Source organism: Rhinolophus hipposideros (genome assembly GCF_964194185.1).
Source record: "Rhinolophus hipposideros genome assembly, chromosome: 12".
NCBI classification, from domain to species: Eukaryota; Metazoa; Chordata; class Mammalia; order Chiroptera; family Rhinolophidae; genus Rhinolophus; species Rhinolophus hipposideros.
In genome coordinates, this window is record NC_138058.1 from 43,549,115 (window position 1) to 43,564,967 (window position 15,853).

Genomic DNA, 15,853 nt, shown 5'->3' on the forward strand with positions numbered 1-15,853 from the left:
CCCAAGGAAAGAGGTTGGATGACTAAGAGGAAGAGAACAAGATGGAAAGCTATCTCAAGAATGTATTACCAGCTGATCACCACCAGTAAATTGGGGCTCAATCATGTTGTTGCCCCTCTAAGGTGTCATTTAGAATATATTCAGAATTGTTCACCCAAGGGATGAGAGGAGTGCACCCTAATCAAGAGTTGCCCTATGGAGCGCTAACTCCCTTGAACTTCCCGTGTTGCACATGCCTCAGAATGGTTGAGCAGATTCCTGTAAATGTCCTACTCACAGGTGGCAGAGAAGTCCAGAACAGAAAATGAGAGACATCAGTATAGCTGAGGCTGGTGTCTGCCAAGTTAAATCTGTATGCAGCTGGTTACTAGAGTAAAAGACAGTAACAGCTATAGTAAAAGATGGACCAACAGGATGTGAGGCAGGGCACTGAGTTGTCTGATACAATGTCTACCTTGATATACGTCCACTCCACATCCTTTCCAGTCTAAAGATATGTTATAGCCTATGTCTAGTCTATGCTGGAGTTGGCATGTTGGTTCTCCCGATCCCTGGCCTCCAGACCTTCCCGCCTCTGTTTAAGATTAATGACTCCAAATAGAAGTGATACCTGACTGTTAACTAAATAAATTGACTAATTACGCATTTTGATACATTCTTGGTGACAAAAACAAGAAATGTTTTAGAAACATCAAGCAATTAACCCAATATATTAAGAATACATACTGCATTCCAAATCTGCACGCAGCAATATAGATTGTCAGAGAATAGTAAGTATGGTCCTTGCTTTGCTGTCTTATTAAGGGAATATTGCATAGACACATGAGAAGAGACCTAAAATATGGAAAGCTGGATATGATTAAATAACAAATGTGGAATAGGACTGTCAAGCTAGTAGATATTCAGTCATGGCAATGTTTCTGTTGGCAATGAGTAGCATCTCAGAGGTGATGGAGAGAAACCGTGAAAGCTATGTGTTCTGGATGACACTTCAAATTCCAAAGATTAACAGAAGCTCTCTCTGGGAAGTAAAACTAGATATGGTTTTTACTTTCTTCTGTAGATGTTTCCACATTTTACGTAAAACCCACAATACATGTGTATTACTTTTATATTCAAATAATGTTTTTTAACATAACCAAAGGATGTAGAGCAACTAGAACTCTCATACATTGCTGGTGGAAATGCAAAATGTATCCACTTAGGAAAATAGTTTGGCACTTGGAAAATAGTTTGGCATACTCAAATAAGTTAAACATATACTAACCATACTACCCAGAAATCCCACTTGCAGGTATTTACCCAAGAGAAATAAAAATGTCTTCTCTCTCTCTCTCTCTCTCTCTCTCTCTCTCTCTCTCTCTCTCTCTCTCTCTCTCTCTCTCTCTCTCACACACACACACACACACACACACACAATACAAAAATGTTTAAGGCAGCTTTTTTCTATAATCCCAAAAACTAGAAACAACCTATGGGTCCTTAAACTGGTGAATGAATACACTGTGGTATAGTCATACAAAGGAATACTATTTAGCAATAAAAACAATGAACTACTGAAACACACAAGACCATGGAAGAATCTCAAGTGCGTCATACTGTGTGAAAGAAGCCAGATTCAAAACGTTGCATAATATATGACTGCACTGATAAGACATCTTGGAAAAGGCAAAATTATAGGAACAGAAACTGACCAGTCGTTGCTCCAGATAGGAGGTAAAAGGAAAGGTTAACTACAAAGGGGCAACACAATGTAGTTTGGAGGGTAATGGAACTGTTCTGTATTTTCAGTGTCCTGGTGGCTACACAGCTGTATGTGTTTGTCTTAACTCAGATCTCTACATCAAATAGTGTTAATTTTTCTATGTGCAAAATTTTAAAAATAAATAACATAACAAACCCTCAAAAAAAAGTGTGTTAAGAACTCCTTCCCCCAAATGAAAAACAAAGGGTGACCATCTCAAGGGCAGTTGAAGTACTTAAGCAAACAAAGCATTGACAAACATGGGTTCTATGTGGAATCAATAGAAAAAAAGTTTTTGAACCATTACATTACACAGAACCCATAGGCAGAATTCCCTGACTCCCTGAATATAAAAGCAGAGGACAAGACACCAAAGGCTGCTCTAAAATCATAAGCCCCAAAGGATACATAATCCTTCACAATGATGAGTGTGCCAGTGAAAGGTCTTTAAACTGCAAGCAGTCCTCACAATCAACTCTGGCCTTGGTTAGCCACACACAGAAATAGTGAATGGGGACATATTGGGAAGATGCTGAGTAACTCACAAGAGTGAGGGAAATGCTCAAGAACAGTATGTCAGGCAGCTCTCATGTGCCACTTTCTTCACCACTACTGTGGCAGCCGGTTCCACCCAAATTTCAACCAGCTAATGCAGGTGCAACCGGACAACACCTAACTTGGCCTTGCATGCCACTCATTTCCTATCCTGGGGGTTTTTCAATGCTACTCTTAGAGGTGTCCAGCAGGAATTCACCGGGTACTCACAAGTGGGCAAAGCAGAAGTGAAGAGTTAATACCATGGAGACACATTTGACCAATAGAAAATAGTATTCAATGGATAAATGCCCCTTTTCAGAGTAACAGTTCTGAGACCCACTTTCAAAATGTCCTAAATCAAGTCCTTAGCATTAAGTACCAATCACCAGTACTGACGGCCAACTTAATAACTCATCCCTTGTCTCGGTGCGAGGTCGGAGGGATAGTGGATGGGGGGAGGGGGGTTCACAGTGTGAGGGATATAAATAATGAACGTCTAAGTATTACCTTGTCTTGTACACTTGAAACTAATAAATTAAAATTTAAAAAAAAGTAACTCATCCTTTCATTATCTTTCCTCCCTCCCATTTCATTCCCCCTCTCCCAAACTCTCTGAACTCATATTATCAAACATATACTACCTACAGGCCAACTTCTATCTTAGGCTCTGTTTCCCGGGGAATCTAAGAAAAGACAAGCAGGCCTTGGGAAGTATCCAGTGGAGTTCTGGAAATTTCAGGTGTAGCAATTTATGGACCATCTCTAAAGCATGATGGCATCAGTGGACCGAGCTCTAACCAAACTCCAACTTTTTCCTAGAAGAGAGTATGACTGGCGCAGCTTAGGTCACATGCTTACTCTGGGGTGACAGGGCATGAATCTCATGCTCTAATCTCAACAGAATCATTTGAAATGGGGAAGGGCAATTCTCCAAAAAGTATGAAAAGGTTAGAAAAAAGAATGATTTAGAAAATTTTGTTATCTTGTTGCAAATTGCATTTGGATCATATTTAACTCCTCAATCTTGGAGGGAAAAAAAAGTTCACATTGCAGGATACTAACTCTTTTGGGCCTGAAGGACAAATTTCTTTTCTCTAAGGAATCAATAGCTTACTACATACACCCTAGTTAGAGCCTTAAAATTGAAAACATAAGCATGATTCAGGTATATTATGGAATTTTCTGGTAGGTTTTTCTAAGAGCTCAAAATTCATATTTTAAATTTGGAAAGCTTATACTTTAGCAATTGTTAAACTAGCCAGCTTTATTTTTAACTCATTCTCATTTTGTCTTTCTCTAGGTTAATATCCAACACAGGTATTAAGCACTTGCCAACGGTTCACAAGATTCACTCTCTCCAAAAGGTTTTACTGTAAGTCTTCCCTTGAACGTTACCAACTCTTTACTCAGTAGCTGTCTTGCACAAAAGCCTTGAGCTTGTAATATGCATTGTTTAGTCCACATCATCCAAAAATGTTGCTCTGGGAGAGCACAGATAGGAAGGAAAACAGCAGAGTCCTTGGTTTAACCTGAAGGCCAGCTAATCTCAGTATGGAGGAAGTCATCAGGCTCCTCAATAAGACAGGTGACATGGAGCCTCGCCTCTCTTCACTATTTAGTGCCTTACATACCCTTCCCCTGCAACTCCCATCTTCCACCATCCTCTCCTCTTCCCTCGAGAATTTTCATGCTGCCCTAGGCATAAAGAAACCATCTGACAAACAAATTCACACACTGTTAGTGGCCTAATGTATTTGCCTTTTCCCAAGACATCAGTATTGTGAAAGAGAAGGAGAAAAACAAGGTATAATGGTAAGTTTATTCTCAATAGTGAAATGGTAAGAATCTGGACAGACCCACAAGGAAATGGTAGGGATGGGCCTGACAAGTTAAGGAAGGTGAGGGGGAAGAATGGAAATTGGGAGGGACACAGAAAGACAGATAACATCCCCAAATTGTTCCATGCAGTTTACTACTTCTACCTTTATATGTGAGATTATACCCAACAGGGAATCTTGATGGGGGGATAAGGGACACAACAGAAAAAATGAGACTTTCTCCGTCCTTTTATTCAGAAAGAGAAAAATCAATGATAAAATTTTTATGTGACTCAAGGAGAACAAAGGAAGGAAACTAGCTATAAGAAGGGGATTGAGGCAGGAGGAAGATGAAGGGCCATTAAAGTGAATGGAGAAGTTCTGTATGGAGAGGAAAAGTCAGCTTAAGATTCTTTGTCATATTGAGCAGACACCAATAATAAACGAGTATGTCAGAACCTTAACACAGTGCAATTAGTTAAGAGAATTTTCAGAGGGAAGATATCGCTTGTGTATAATTCTACTGTTAATAACTGATATATTAAAGATAAATTCGATGTTATTTATTTCCCAAACTTTGAACTCATCATCCTTCACAATAATAACTATTCAAACATTACCTCAGCTAAAGACCACATCATGCCAAGTAAACTGAATGTGAGAAGGTTACTTGAGTGAAGCTGACATGAATATCTAATCTGTCTGTACTTTCCTCTAGAGACATCCAAGACAATATAAACATCCACACAGTTGAAAGAAATTCGTTCGTGGGGCTGAGTTTTGAAAGTATGATTCTGTAAGTAAAGAGAGAAAAAACACCCCAGTGGAGTAACATTTGGTTTTTCATGTCATCATCTTTCTCATCGTGGCATGCTCCTTTTTTTTGTTGGGATCACTTTGGCATTTCACCATTTAAATTTCTCTGTGGTTCTGTATTTTTCTCTCATTTCCCATCTTTACATTTTAGAATCACAACATGGAGTCATGTTAATAATTTATGATTCTGTGGTGTGATTCAAGTATTTAAAATTGCTCTTTGAATGATGGTCTCCTGTGATGCAACATCTGTTCCGAAGGACAGAATAACTCATGCATCAATAAAGCTAGTTATTGCCTGGCACGCCTTTTGTTGCCCAGAGAAAAAGACAGGAAGGAGGCTGAATCCAGGAAGATATGGATATTCCATCATAACTATGCCAAGCAGCTCCTGTTCAGCCCCATGCTGAGCACATGATGACTTCTCATTTTCTTGGAACAGTCACGTTTTTTAATGAGCTCGAGTTACTCCCTCTGACTTTCGGAAAAGTTTTTAATGCAGTCTGTGTCATTAATGAACTACCCTGTAATCTTTTGTGTTCGTAGCCTATGTGGCAGTTTATCCACTTCCCAAGATGGCCAAGAAATAGGGTACTAGGGGCTACCAAGTTTGTGGGACCCTTGGACATTAAATGAACAGAATGACATTTGGGGAACTGATAATTGCAATTACCTCTGTAAGGAAAGCAGGTTATTGTTCTATTTCACAAACTGTTGTGTTTTCTAAAAAATCTGTGTGTGTTGAATAGGTCAATATGTACAAAAGGTAAGTTCCAGTCTGAAAAGAATTTTTGTCCTCTTCAAAGCGATAATATGATTCAGAGACCAAGCTGTACAGGGAGAGAGGGAGAAGAGACAGAAGGGAGAAAAAGAGACAAAGAGTGAGAGAGAAAGAGTGAGAGAGAGAGAGAGAGAGAGAGAGAGAGAGAGAGAGAGAGAGGAAATGAGGACATATTGAAGAAAAAAGCTAAGCACAGTATTTGATGTAAATTAATTACAGAAAACAAAGGAAAAGGTTTCAGAGAAACTAGCAGAAGAACTGAATGTATGAAGGAAAAAATAAAATCAAAGGCATGTATTCAGAGTACATAGTATTAGGACAAAAATTATAGGTGAGTAATACCAATCCCTTCACTTAGTATGTTCATGACATTTGGAATTTGTGTACGTGTGTCCTGGATGGATCGGCAGGGGTGTGTGGGTAGAATGTCAGAATGGGAAATCAAAAGAAATTAACTAAAATACAAATAGAATAAAATATGTACAAAATAAAAGCAACTATTCCAAAAGTAAAAATGGGATAATTTATTCTGACTGGCCCGTGATGTGAGGATAAAGGAAGAGTTAAACATGAGGAAAAAAAGGCTGAGGAAGGTGGCTGGGCTTTAAGAGATGAATGGGATTTTGCCAGAGCATTGGCAAAGGGCAAGCAGAGGCAACAGAACCATCAAGGCCATAAAGGTGGAAAAAAAAGAAAAAATATGTAAAAGGAGCTTTCAGAAACGAGTGAGTACCTAGGTAATGTCGGCCCAGTGGGTATAACACAAACACCACAGTGAAAGTATTCCTGGGCTCCATCATAGAGGGAGATTAGTGATAAATGTAATCATCTGTACCTGGATATTTGTACTTCTTTAAATCTTGCTCTAAACACACATATTGTTTTCAAATAGAATGATTCAAATTTAGTGACTGGTGTAATGTGTTTGTCAACAGAATACTTTTATAGAAAAGATATAATGAAATAGGAGTGTGTTAATGTCATTCTCACAGTTTTGCCCACTGATGTACAGTAAGACATCTGACCTTCTGGACTTACCTCTCTCCAAGGGGAGGCAGAGAAGCTAAGGAAAGAAGAATTTATGATGGATCCTTGCAAACCCAATCCTACCAAAGAAATTTACAGATCATAACTGCTCTTCACTGACTCCTGTTCACGAACACTGGGTTCCCCAGGATTTAGAACATACTCTCCTAAAAAGGATAGCTTTCTTAAGACAAGTCTTCAGACATGCCTCTACAGGATAAAATCATATTTGTGAGAACAAAACCTGGGATGGCTCGTAATCTTCTAATAATAGAATCAGAAGACGCATCTTCAGCACAGCTTAAGACTCCAGGTGTTCCCAATTTAGTTGCTACACAAAGATGGATGCAGGATTATTTCCTCCAACTAGGGACAGCCAAATGCACTCAGAAAAAAATTTTAAAAAAGTGTGGCAGAGTGGCACTGAGGACTGAAAAAGTTTTCTATGCATTGGCATTTTTCAAAATCCTGAGCCCCTGTTCTACACATAGAAGCCCAACAATGAAGGATTATCAGACACTTGGCTAGTGACTCAGAGAGAAACTAACAATAAAGGCTTACCATGTGAAGGCCTCTGAGCCTTCCCCTACCCCCACCCTGCCTGTGCAACCAGAGGGTCTGAATGGAGAAAGCACCTACTTATGGCCAACCAGCATAATGGCCTAATTCAGAAAAAATACAATGAGATTACGCTTCCTGTGTTTCTTCCCTTTCTCAGTTGGCTTTCACCTCACGTACATGCCCCTTTAATGGGCCATGCTCCCCCAGCAGCTTCTCTTTAGGCTGAGGACAGACTCTGCTTCTAGAGCCTCCTGAGCCTCTACTGAATGGACATACTAGGAACACAAAAGATGAAGAAAAACCATGATTTAATTAGCCTTTAGCTGACACTCTGCCCAGGTTGTCATCACCGTCAGGTAGGAAAACCAGCACTACCACTCTCAAGAGACGGAGAGTGTACTTAACAGATGCTGGTTTCTCTGCGCTATTTCGAGAGTCTGACAGCCTAACATAAACTCCAGGACAGGAATTCTAGGTACAATTTGTTTCTTGTCTGATGATTCACTATAGACATCAAAAATTGCCACTACATCCCCCATCTGATCGTATTTATTGATTGAGAGACTCCATGAAGACAAAGGACTACTTTGAATACAGTAACACTTTTAAATTAGTCTGTATACGATTTAATCATAGTGACATCTATTTGTAGGATATATATGTGCAGAAAATATCTATTCTACAGAAGAACAGATGGAACTGTATAGATTTACACACCCTTTGTGTTAGGTTAAGAGTCAGCCAACTATGGCTCATGTTCCCTTCTACAAGGGATGATAGGGAACATTAACATCTAACCTAAATGAAGCCAAATGTTATTTCCTGATGAAAATTTAAAAAATCCACTCTTTTCAACAGCAGACCTATATCATTCCTCACCCCCCGGCCGCCCCAAAGAACTATACTCAATTACTACTATTACATTTTATATTTAGTCAATAATGTTGTGGAAATTGTTTTATAAGTTCCTATATAAAATATCTATGTAGTATCCTCCATTTTGCCTCTTGGCCCAAAGTACCTATGTCACCCTTTACAGAGAAAGTTTGCCAACCTCTGTGTTTGATCCCAAATCCCCAGGGAACCACATCCCACAGGTTAGGGGCAGCTGCTCCAGCAACTCGCACTATCTGGGGACAGCTGACAAAGAAGTCAGGAGGCTGGATGTGCCTGGGACAGGCTTTCTCATGGGAAGGTGTGGGACAGGTGGGGTGGGGGGAAGTTACATAGCCATCACTTGGCCATCAGAACCCACCAATTAGTTGCTAGTATTATAAAAGATTTACCTTGCTCCTGTCTGGATTTTTTAGCTAAATATGTTTTCAGAAGGAAGGAAAAAAAATCACACAGTCGTTCTGTGATTTTTAAGGGCTTTCTGGCTACCCATTGCAGTCTGGAAACAAGAGTCCTGAGCACACAGAACCTTCTCTGGATCAGCTTTTGAACCGTGTTATTTGTAAATCAGCTAAGCCCTACAGGGAAAAGAACGCGGCAGCACATCAAGAGCAGGTGGTCAGTGGCTCTTCGGACTAAGCTCTCCCAATCTTGGATTTCTTTTTGTTTTCAGATCCATCCAGTTGCACAGCAATGCAGAGCTGTTGTCCCAAGGTGTTCTTGGGCTCCCCCATCCAGGGAAACCTACTCACTGACCTTCTTTGCACAATCAGGATGACTGTTCCACATCCAGCCCCCACCACCCGCAGAGCCTCTTCCCACGCCCACTCACGCCACCTTGCCCTGCCACAGCCCACAGTCTCTGTAATTGATTTCTCTTCCTTTCTAGCTTAACCCAGAGCCACCTCCACAAACCTCCAATAACCAGGTCCCTGTGGGTCACAGGAGATGCTTAAGTTGTGTGACAGCTTAATTAGATCACTTTTTGATGACAGCCAGGCTGGCTGCTGTGGTGGAGCATGGGTGAGACTAAAGGCCTTAAAGAAAGGTGATACAAAATGTTCTCTTATAAACAGTTGTGCAATAATTGTATGACCTCTGTCCTTCAGAAGGATAAAGGCCTTCATCTCTCCCCCCCCATGGCATCATCTCTGCACACGAATGATGTGTGCAAAGAACTTACAGGCTGCTATGCATACGTGTGCCTCTTCAAAATTAAATATAATTTATTTCTCTGAATAGGTAATACAGGCACATAATGCAAACTTCAAACATTACAAAAGGTTATACAGTGATAAATCAGTCTCCTTCCCAACCCTGTCCCCAAGCCTTAAGGGTAGCATTTTATTTATGCCACTAGCCTGTGCAGTCTGACCTTGCCCCAGTGCTTCCAATTATGAAACACTGGATTGTTTGCATGTGACATTATTGGTTTTTTAATGGGCCTTTTATTTCAGATGGCTGAGTAAGAATGGGATTCAAGAAATACACAACTGTGCATTCAATGGAACCCAACTAGATGAGCTGTAAGTAGCCCTGACTATTCTTTCAGGTTATTTAGAGGGAAATGGCTCTTAGAACAGCAATGTTTATGTGACTTTGTGTTTCCCTTCTTCTTTCCTCAACTCCATCCTCAGGAATCTAAGTGATAACAATAATTTGGAAGAACTGCCTAACGATGTTTTCCAGGGAGCCTCTGGACCAGTCATTCTGTGAGTAGTATCCCCTATTACCACGTGCAAGAGATATGCTCATGTAAGTTAGAAGTCAACTTCTAACAATTCAGAAATATTTCAAGAGGGGCTGGCAATTAAGGTCAAGTTTTATCTGTGTCACCTGCAAAGACTTACAGGTACAATTTAGGTCTGATCCACATTCTAAACTTTCAATAAAATTACAACAACATTTAATGAACATTTAGCAAGTCCGAGACAGTGTTTTAAAAGCTGAAGATGCATTTTCTAATTTAATCTTAATGACAACCTCTGTGGTAAGAGCTACTATTATTCCCATTTTAGATAAGGAAACACTGGCTTACCTAGAGATGTTAACTAACTCACCCAAGGTGCAAACTTTAGAGCACAAATTTAGCAGCAAACTGGTCTGACTCAGTGCAGACTCTTAACCACACTCTGCTAAATCTCTCTTCCCTGAAAGAGAAAGCATAATTCTCCTTTCTTACTCTCAATGTCCAGGAGTTTCCCTCAACCCAACGAGATACCTATACACATAAATTTTTGGATCCTCTTTGCCTCAATTCCAGATATTTTGAGATACATTCAGTGCCTCACAGCCCTGCACCAGCACCTCTCCTTCTATTGCTGCTTCCCCATCTGTATCTCCCCCTCCGCAAGTGACTTTCCTTTATTCTCTTCTCATCTGCCCCTGCCCATCCAAGGGTCATTCTAACTCTCATGTCTTCCTGACAACCGCAGCCCACAGTGAATTTTTCCTATGACTCCCACGGCCTTACTGGCTGCAGGGACCCAAATCTGCAAGAGGTTTTTAAAACTGTGTTTTCCTGGGCTCTAAGCAAGACCTCCTATAGCAAGACCTGTTAAGCAAGACCTACTACTGACAAACGTACTTCCGGAAAAAGAAAGGAACCCAGAAGGAGTCAAATGCAAAAAGAAACAGTGAGCAAAGAAATAGACAAACAAATGAATAAATCTAAAGATGTGCTAGATGAATCCTGTGGAGCCTGCCTCAGGTCAGTTCAGGCATTTGGGAAGCTCTGGTCTCACACCTCTCATTTGGTAGTCAATATAAGCTACCATGTGTGGTTACCTATCTACCCACCTACTTACCATCTAGCAACATCACTTTTATTTTCACCAAAAAGCTTATATTCTCCTTCAGGCTAGAACCTGTGTATCTGTAGAACTAGACCCTGTAGGGTGGAACAGAAACTCCTAAAATGGTTATTATTGATGATAAAGGGTGTGTTGTGACACGAGATTCTTCCTCCTTGGAAAAAAAAAAGTTCAAAGATTATTCCAGTATGCCTGGGTTGGGTGAGGAAATATTAGCAAAAAGGAAGTGTGAGCATGATTAAAGCAGAGGTGCTAGAGCAGACTACCTTCAGAATTGTACATCTGAAATCTATGTAACTTTACTAACAATTGTCACACCAATAAACTTTAATTAAAAAAAAAAAAACCCAGTTCCTTCACTTCTCTAAGCTTTGATTTCCTCACCTAAAAAATGGCAAGAACAATAATACCTATTTCCTAATATTGGTGGAAGTTTAATAATATGGCGTGTGTGTGTGTGTGTGTGTGTGTGTGTGTGTGTTTTCACTCATTGAACAGATGGATTTTAAGCACCAGCCCTGTGCTACTCACTATATATAATGCAGGAAACAAAAGAAAGTCCCTCCACACAAAAAGCTTATATTCCCTTAGTGGGGAATCAGACAATAACTAAACATACAATTTATCAGGTTGTGATTTGTGCTATTAAGTACCAAGAAGGACAAGGGCACAACAAATGGAAAGTGCCAGGCACGGTCCATGTGGTCTAATAGACAAAGTGCTTAACACTTGTAATGCTTAATGTTTCCTGTTCTTAGAGTACTCAGGAGACAAATGGACTAAGAGAAAGTGCTTTTGATATCTTTGATCACCAGAATAGCAGTTTGTCAATTTCACTTAGCTAAATGTCTGAAGAGTTTTGAATGTTTCTAAATAGGTACCTTTATCTGTTACGGCAGCACATACCTGTGATGGGGTAGGTTTCCACATGTGACCTGTTCCAAGTACACTATTAAGTCATAGTACGTTAACTACTGTCTGTTACCAAGAATGTTCAACTTGGATAAGATAACCAACTAGCTCATTATCAAGCTGAGGAAACCAGATCTAGAAATGGGAGGTGACAAAATTCACATTGCCATTGTAACCCACAGAGCTTGGACCAGAAGCTAGGTCTCCTGCCTCACATTCCATGTATTCCCACCATCTCATGTTACCTAACATATGTAAATGTCTGCTCAAACATCTAAAAGTTTTTCAATAAAGCCCTCTGCAATTGGCTATGAACTAAAATAGAGAGGGAAATAATTATAGACTGGGAGTCTAAATATCAGACTGGGAGTCTGATATTTATAAATATTAGATTAAGAAGCACAACTTGGTTGTTATATAGTAGTCATGGGGATGTAGGGTACAGCATATGGCATATAGTCAATAATATTGTAATAACTATGTATGGTGTCAGATGGGAACTAGATCTATCAAAGTGATAGACAGAAGGGGGGCTGGGGCAAGGGCGAAAAAGGTGAAGGGATTAAGAAATACAAATTGATAATTACAAAATAGTCATGGGGATGTAAAGTATAGGGAACATAATAATATGGTAATAGCCACGAGATATGATCAAACAATATGGTGAATGTTTAACTTTAAAAAATTTATTACAGTAAAAACACATTGCCATTAACCCCCCTCAAAATACTCCCCCTCACTTCGAACACACTTATCCCATCATCCTTGCCACTTTCTGAAGCAGTTCTGAAAGTCCTCTTTAGTGAGTGTCTTTAGTTGCACTGTTGTGGCTGCCTCGATGTCCTGAATCAATTCAAAATGTTTTCCTTTCATGGTCATTTTGACTTTGGCAAAGAGCCAAAAGTCACAAGGTACCGGATCCGGTGAAAAGGGTGGATGAGGACACATCATGATTTTTTTTTACAGAAATTGCCATATATCAGAAGCGATGTGTGACATGGAGCACTATCATGATGGCGGGTGAAGTAAAGACACTCATGAAAGAGGACTTCCAGAACTGCTTCCGAAAGTGGCAAGAACGATGGGATAAGTGTGTTCAAAGCAAGGGGGGGATATTTTGAGGAGGCTTAATGGCAAAGTGTCTTCACTGTAATAATTTCTTTTTTATTTAAACATTCACTCATATGTATAGTGCCAGGTGAGTACTAGTCAGGGGGATCACTTCATAAATTATATAAATGTCTAACCACTATGCTGTACACCTGAAACAAATATAAAATAGTATTGAATGTCAACTCTAATTGAAAAATTAAAAGAGGGGGAAGATAAAGAAAAATAAGAGGTTCAAAGTCCCAGATATAAAACAAATAAGTCTTGGGAATGTAATATACAGCATAGGAAATATAGTCAATAACATTGTGATATCATGGTACAGTGTCAGATGACTGCTGGCCTTATCATGGTGATCACTTCTTTAGCATAGGGAATATAATCAATAATATGGTAATAACTATGTATAGTGCCAGAGGGGTACTGTTGAATAACTATGGTGTATACCTGAAAGTAATACAATATGTTAGCTATATTTTAATAAAAATCTTAAAAATAAAAAAAAGAACACCAGTATATGACACATGCATAAACACGCAGCACAGACTAATGTCTCCTGTGGTTACATAAGCAGGTCCCAGTCCGAGTCACGATATACACAATAAACCCATCAGAGGGCCTAATAGAGAACACAAGCCTGAATTCCCCAGCTGCCCTGCCACGAATGCCACAAAGAAGAGGGCTGTCACCGTCACACACAGTTCCGCAGGGTCCTCGAGTTACAGGCCCATTTTTCACCCCTTTTCCCACAGGAATGTACCTAGCCAGAATAAAATAAAATTTACAGAAAATCCAAAGGAATTATGAAGTACTTGCCATGACCTAAAAGGGTAGAAAGTGGTAATACATTCCTACATCTTTTCATCTCAATGCATGAGGATATATGTGCAAAATGCTGGCCAAAAAACCCAGCCTGTAGAAATTGTTATTCACCTTCTCCTCCCCTTAGAGGAAAGAAGATTGATCACCTTAACATCAAGCTTCCCTTTCCGGGGCTTTCTCTTTAGTCCACAGAGGACTTTCCAGACTCTGCATGCTGACCTGGTATTCTATGGCCTATTCTACCTCCTGTTTCTGCAATGTGACGCACCAACCCAAGCTAAATGCTACCTGAGAGCTGCTTGTCTAGCTGTGTGCAGAAGACTAGCCCACCCCAGATGCTGTGGGTTAACGGGTAGGAGAAGGAGTGAGCACAGACTGCTCAGGGCACTGCAGATGCCGCTCGGTTGCTGCTCATATTCCCCTCCCCCCACGTGAGGCTGTGTGTGGATATTTGCATGCAGGAGGTTTCCTGGGAAGTGCTTGATGGAAGCCGACTAAGCAGGAAGTTGAACTGCAATGCATTTGCAACAGAAGCTTCAGCTGATCCCACAGGGAGCTGTGGAGTAAAGACGGCTCCTCGAAGTTGTACTGAATTAAGGCAAGGGGCCAGGCTTCTTCATGAACAGTCACTGGGTGCAGGCTGTCCCTGGGGAGGAATCAAATGTTGGGTAAGTCAGGGCAATTCCCAGAGTACGACTCAGCTATGAGCCCCATCAGTAGTAATGGTTCCCAACTGTCCTCAAGCAGTGTTTCTAAATTCAATCCTACATCAAAATCATCCAGCATGCTGGTAACAAACCCTAGAGAGCTGATCCCCCGCCCCGAGTTTTTGATTCAGCAGGTGGGGCTGAGAACCTGCATCTCTAATAACGTCCCAGTTGAAGCTGATGTTGCTAGTCCAGAAAGCACACTGAGAACCACTGCCCCAGCACCAATGCTGGGAATACAGAAGCCTCTCCCTGTTCTCCTGAATATCTCCTCCACAAGCTAACTGTGGTGAATCTTCCTCCCTGACAAGCCCAGTCCTTTGTCCCCAGTAGATATATGCAAAGGATTCTAGGGAAGTTAAGGAGAGGGCACCCAAACCAACAGTAACTCCCTTTCTGAAAACAAAAATTTTAGTTGAGTGACAACAGGGAGCCTCTGAACACCTGAGGGTGCGAGGGTGAGATGTTCCATCGCAAAGAGAAATTGATGCAGAGAAAGCCAGGGGCACACAGACATGCTCCATCGAGTTCCAGAGGAGCCTAGCATCCTGATTTTCACCTCGTGAGCCTTGACCTTGAACATCAGTGGCCATCTGAGTTTTCACCTGATATGCTGAACTCACTTAAGTTTTTGTTTTCTATTAAGCAATTGAGCCATTGCTGTTTCCTTAGAAAACAGTTTCCTGTGGGAAAAATGTAATGCATTGCCTTTGCAAGCTGGAGCCAGTACAATCATATTCTGAGAGTTTATCAAATTGATTTGGCTATAGCTCAGATTCGTTTGATAGTTGAGACTCAAACACTGAGTTATTTGTATAAGAATGATTCTCTTCCATTACCAGTGTACCCACAGTCCTATAGATAGTAAATTGCCTTTTTATTCCGCCTGGGATCATGAAAGAGAGGTCTTCTAACCATCTGTCAGTGTAGTATACACCAGAAATGTGCTCTCACTTATGGAAATGATTGACCTGTAATAACATCTTTGCTGGGAAAAAATAGAAATTGTTCAAATCAAATTTGTGGCACCGACTATAGCACACTTTATTAAATGGGGCACAGAGCACAATTTAACTCCTGCCTCTCCTGACTTAGCGTCTTATTACTGACTGCTGTCTCCGTTTCTACTTTGTATCTCAAAATCAAATATCCTAACCATGTTGAAACAGTTGAGAATTACTAAATCTCTTCAGCAGCAGCCATCGTCCATGATGTCTCCTGTTGGTACTTTTCAGGATTTAAATTCTCAAAACCAGTCACTCCCAGAATATAGCCTGTGCTGAAATGTTAACCAAAGTGACATCTAAGAAAGA

The 15,853-nt window shown here is 40.5% G+C and overlaps 1 protein-coding gene across 2 annotated transcripts in view; it reads left to right on the forward strand.

The window, feature by feature from the left end:
- Positions 1-15,853, forward strand: part of FSHR (follicle stimulating hormone receptor) — a gene marked incomplete at both ends in the record, with an annotated part of 158,959 nt that overhangs the window by 130,039 nt on the left and 13,067 nt on the right. Inside the window, 4 exons of one of the 2 annotated variants that reach the window (XM_081068832.1) lie at positions 3,582-3,653; positions 4,817-4,894; positions 9,634-9,702; positions 9,814-9,888. In XM_081068832.1, the coding sequence (XP_080924958.1) occupies positions 3,582-3,653; positions 4,817-4,894; positions 9,634-9,702; positions 9,814-9,888 (294 nt within the window). The remainder of the gene's footprint in view (positions 1-3,581; positions 3,654-4,816; positions 4,895-9,633; positions 9,703-9,813; positions 9,889-15,853) is intronic. The other variant, XM_081068833.1, reaches the window with a different exon arrangement.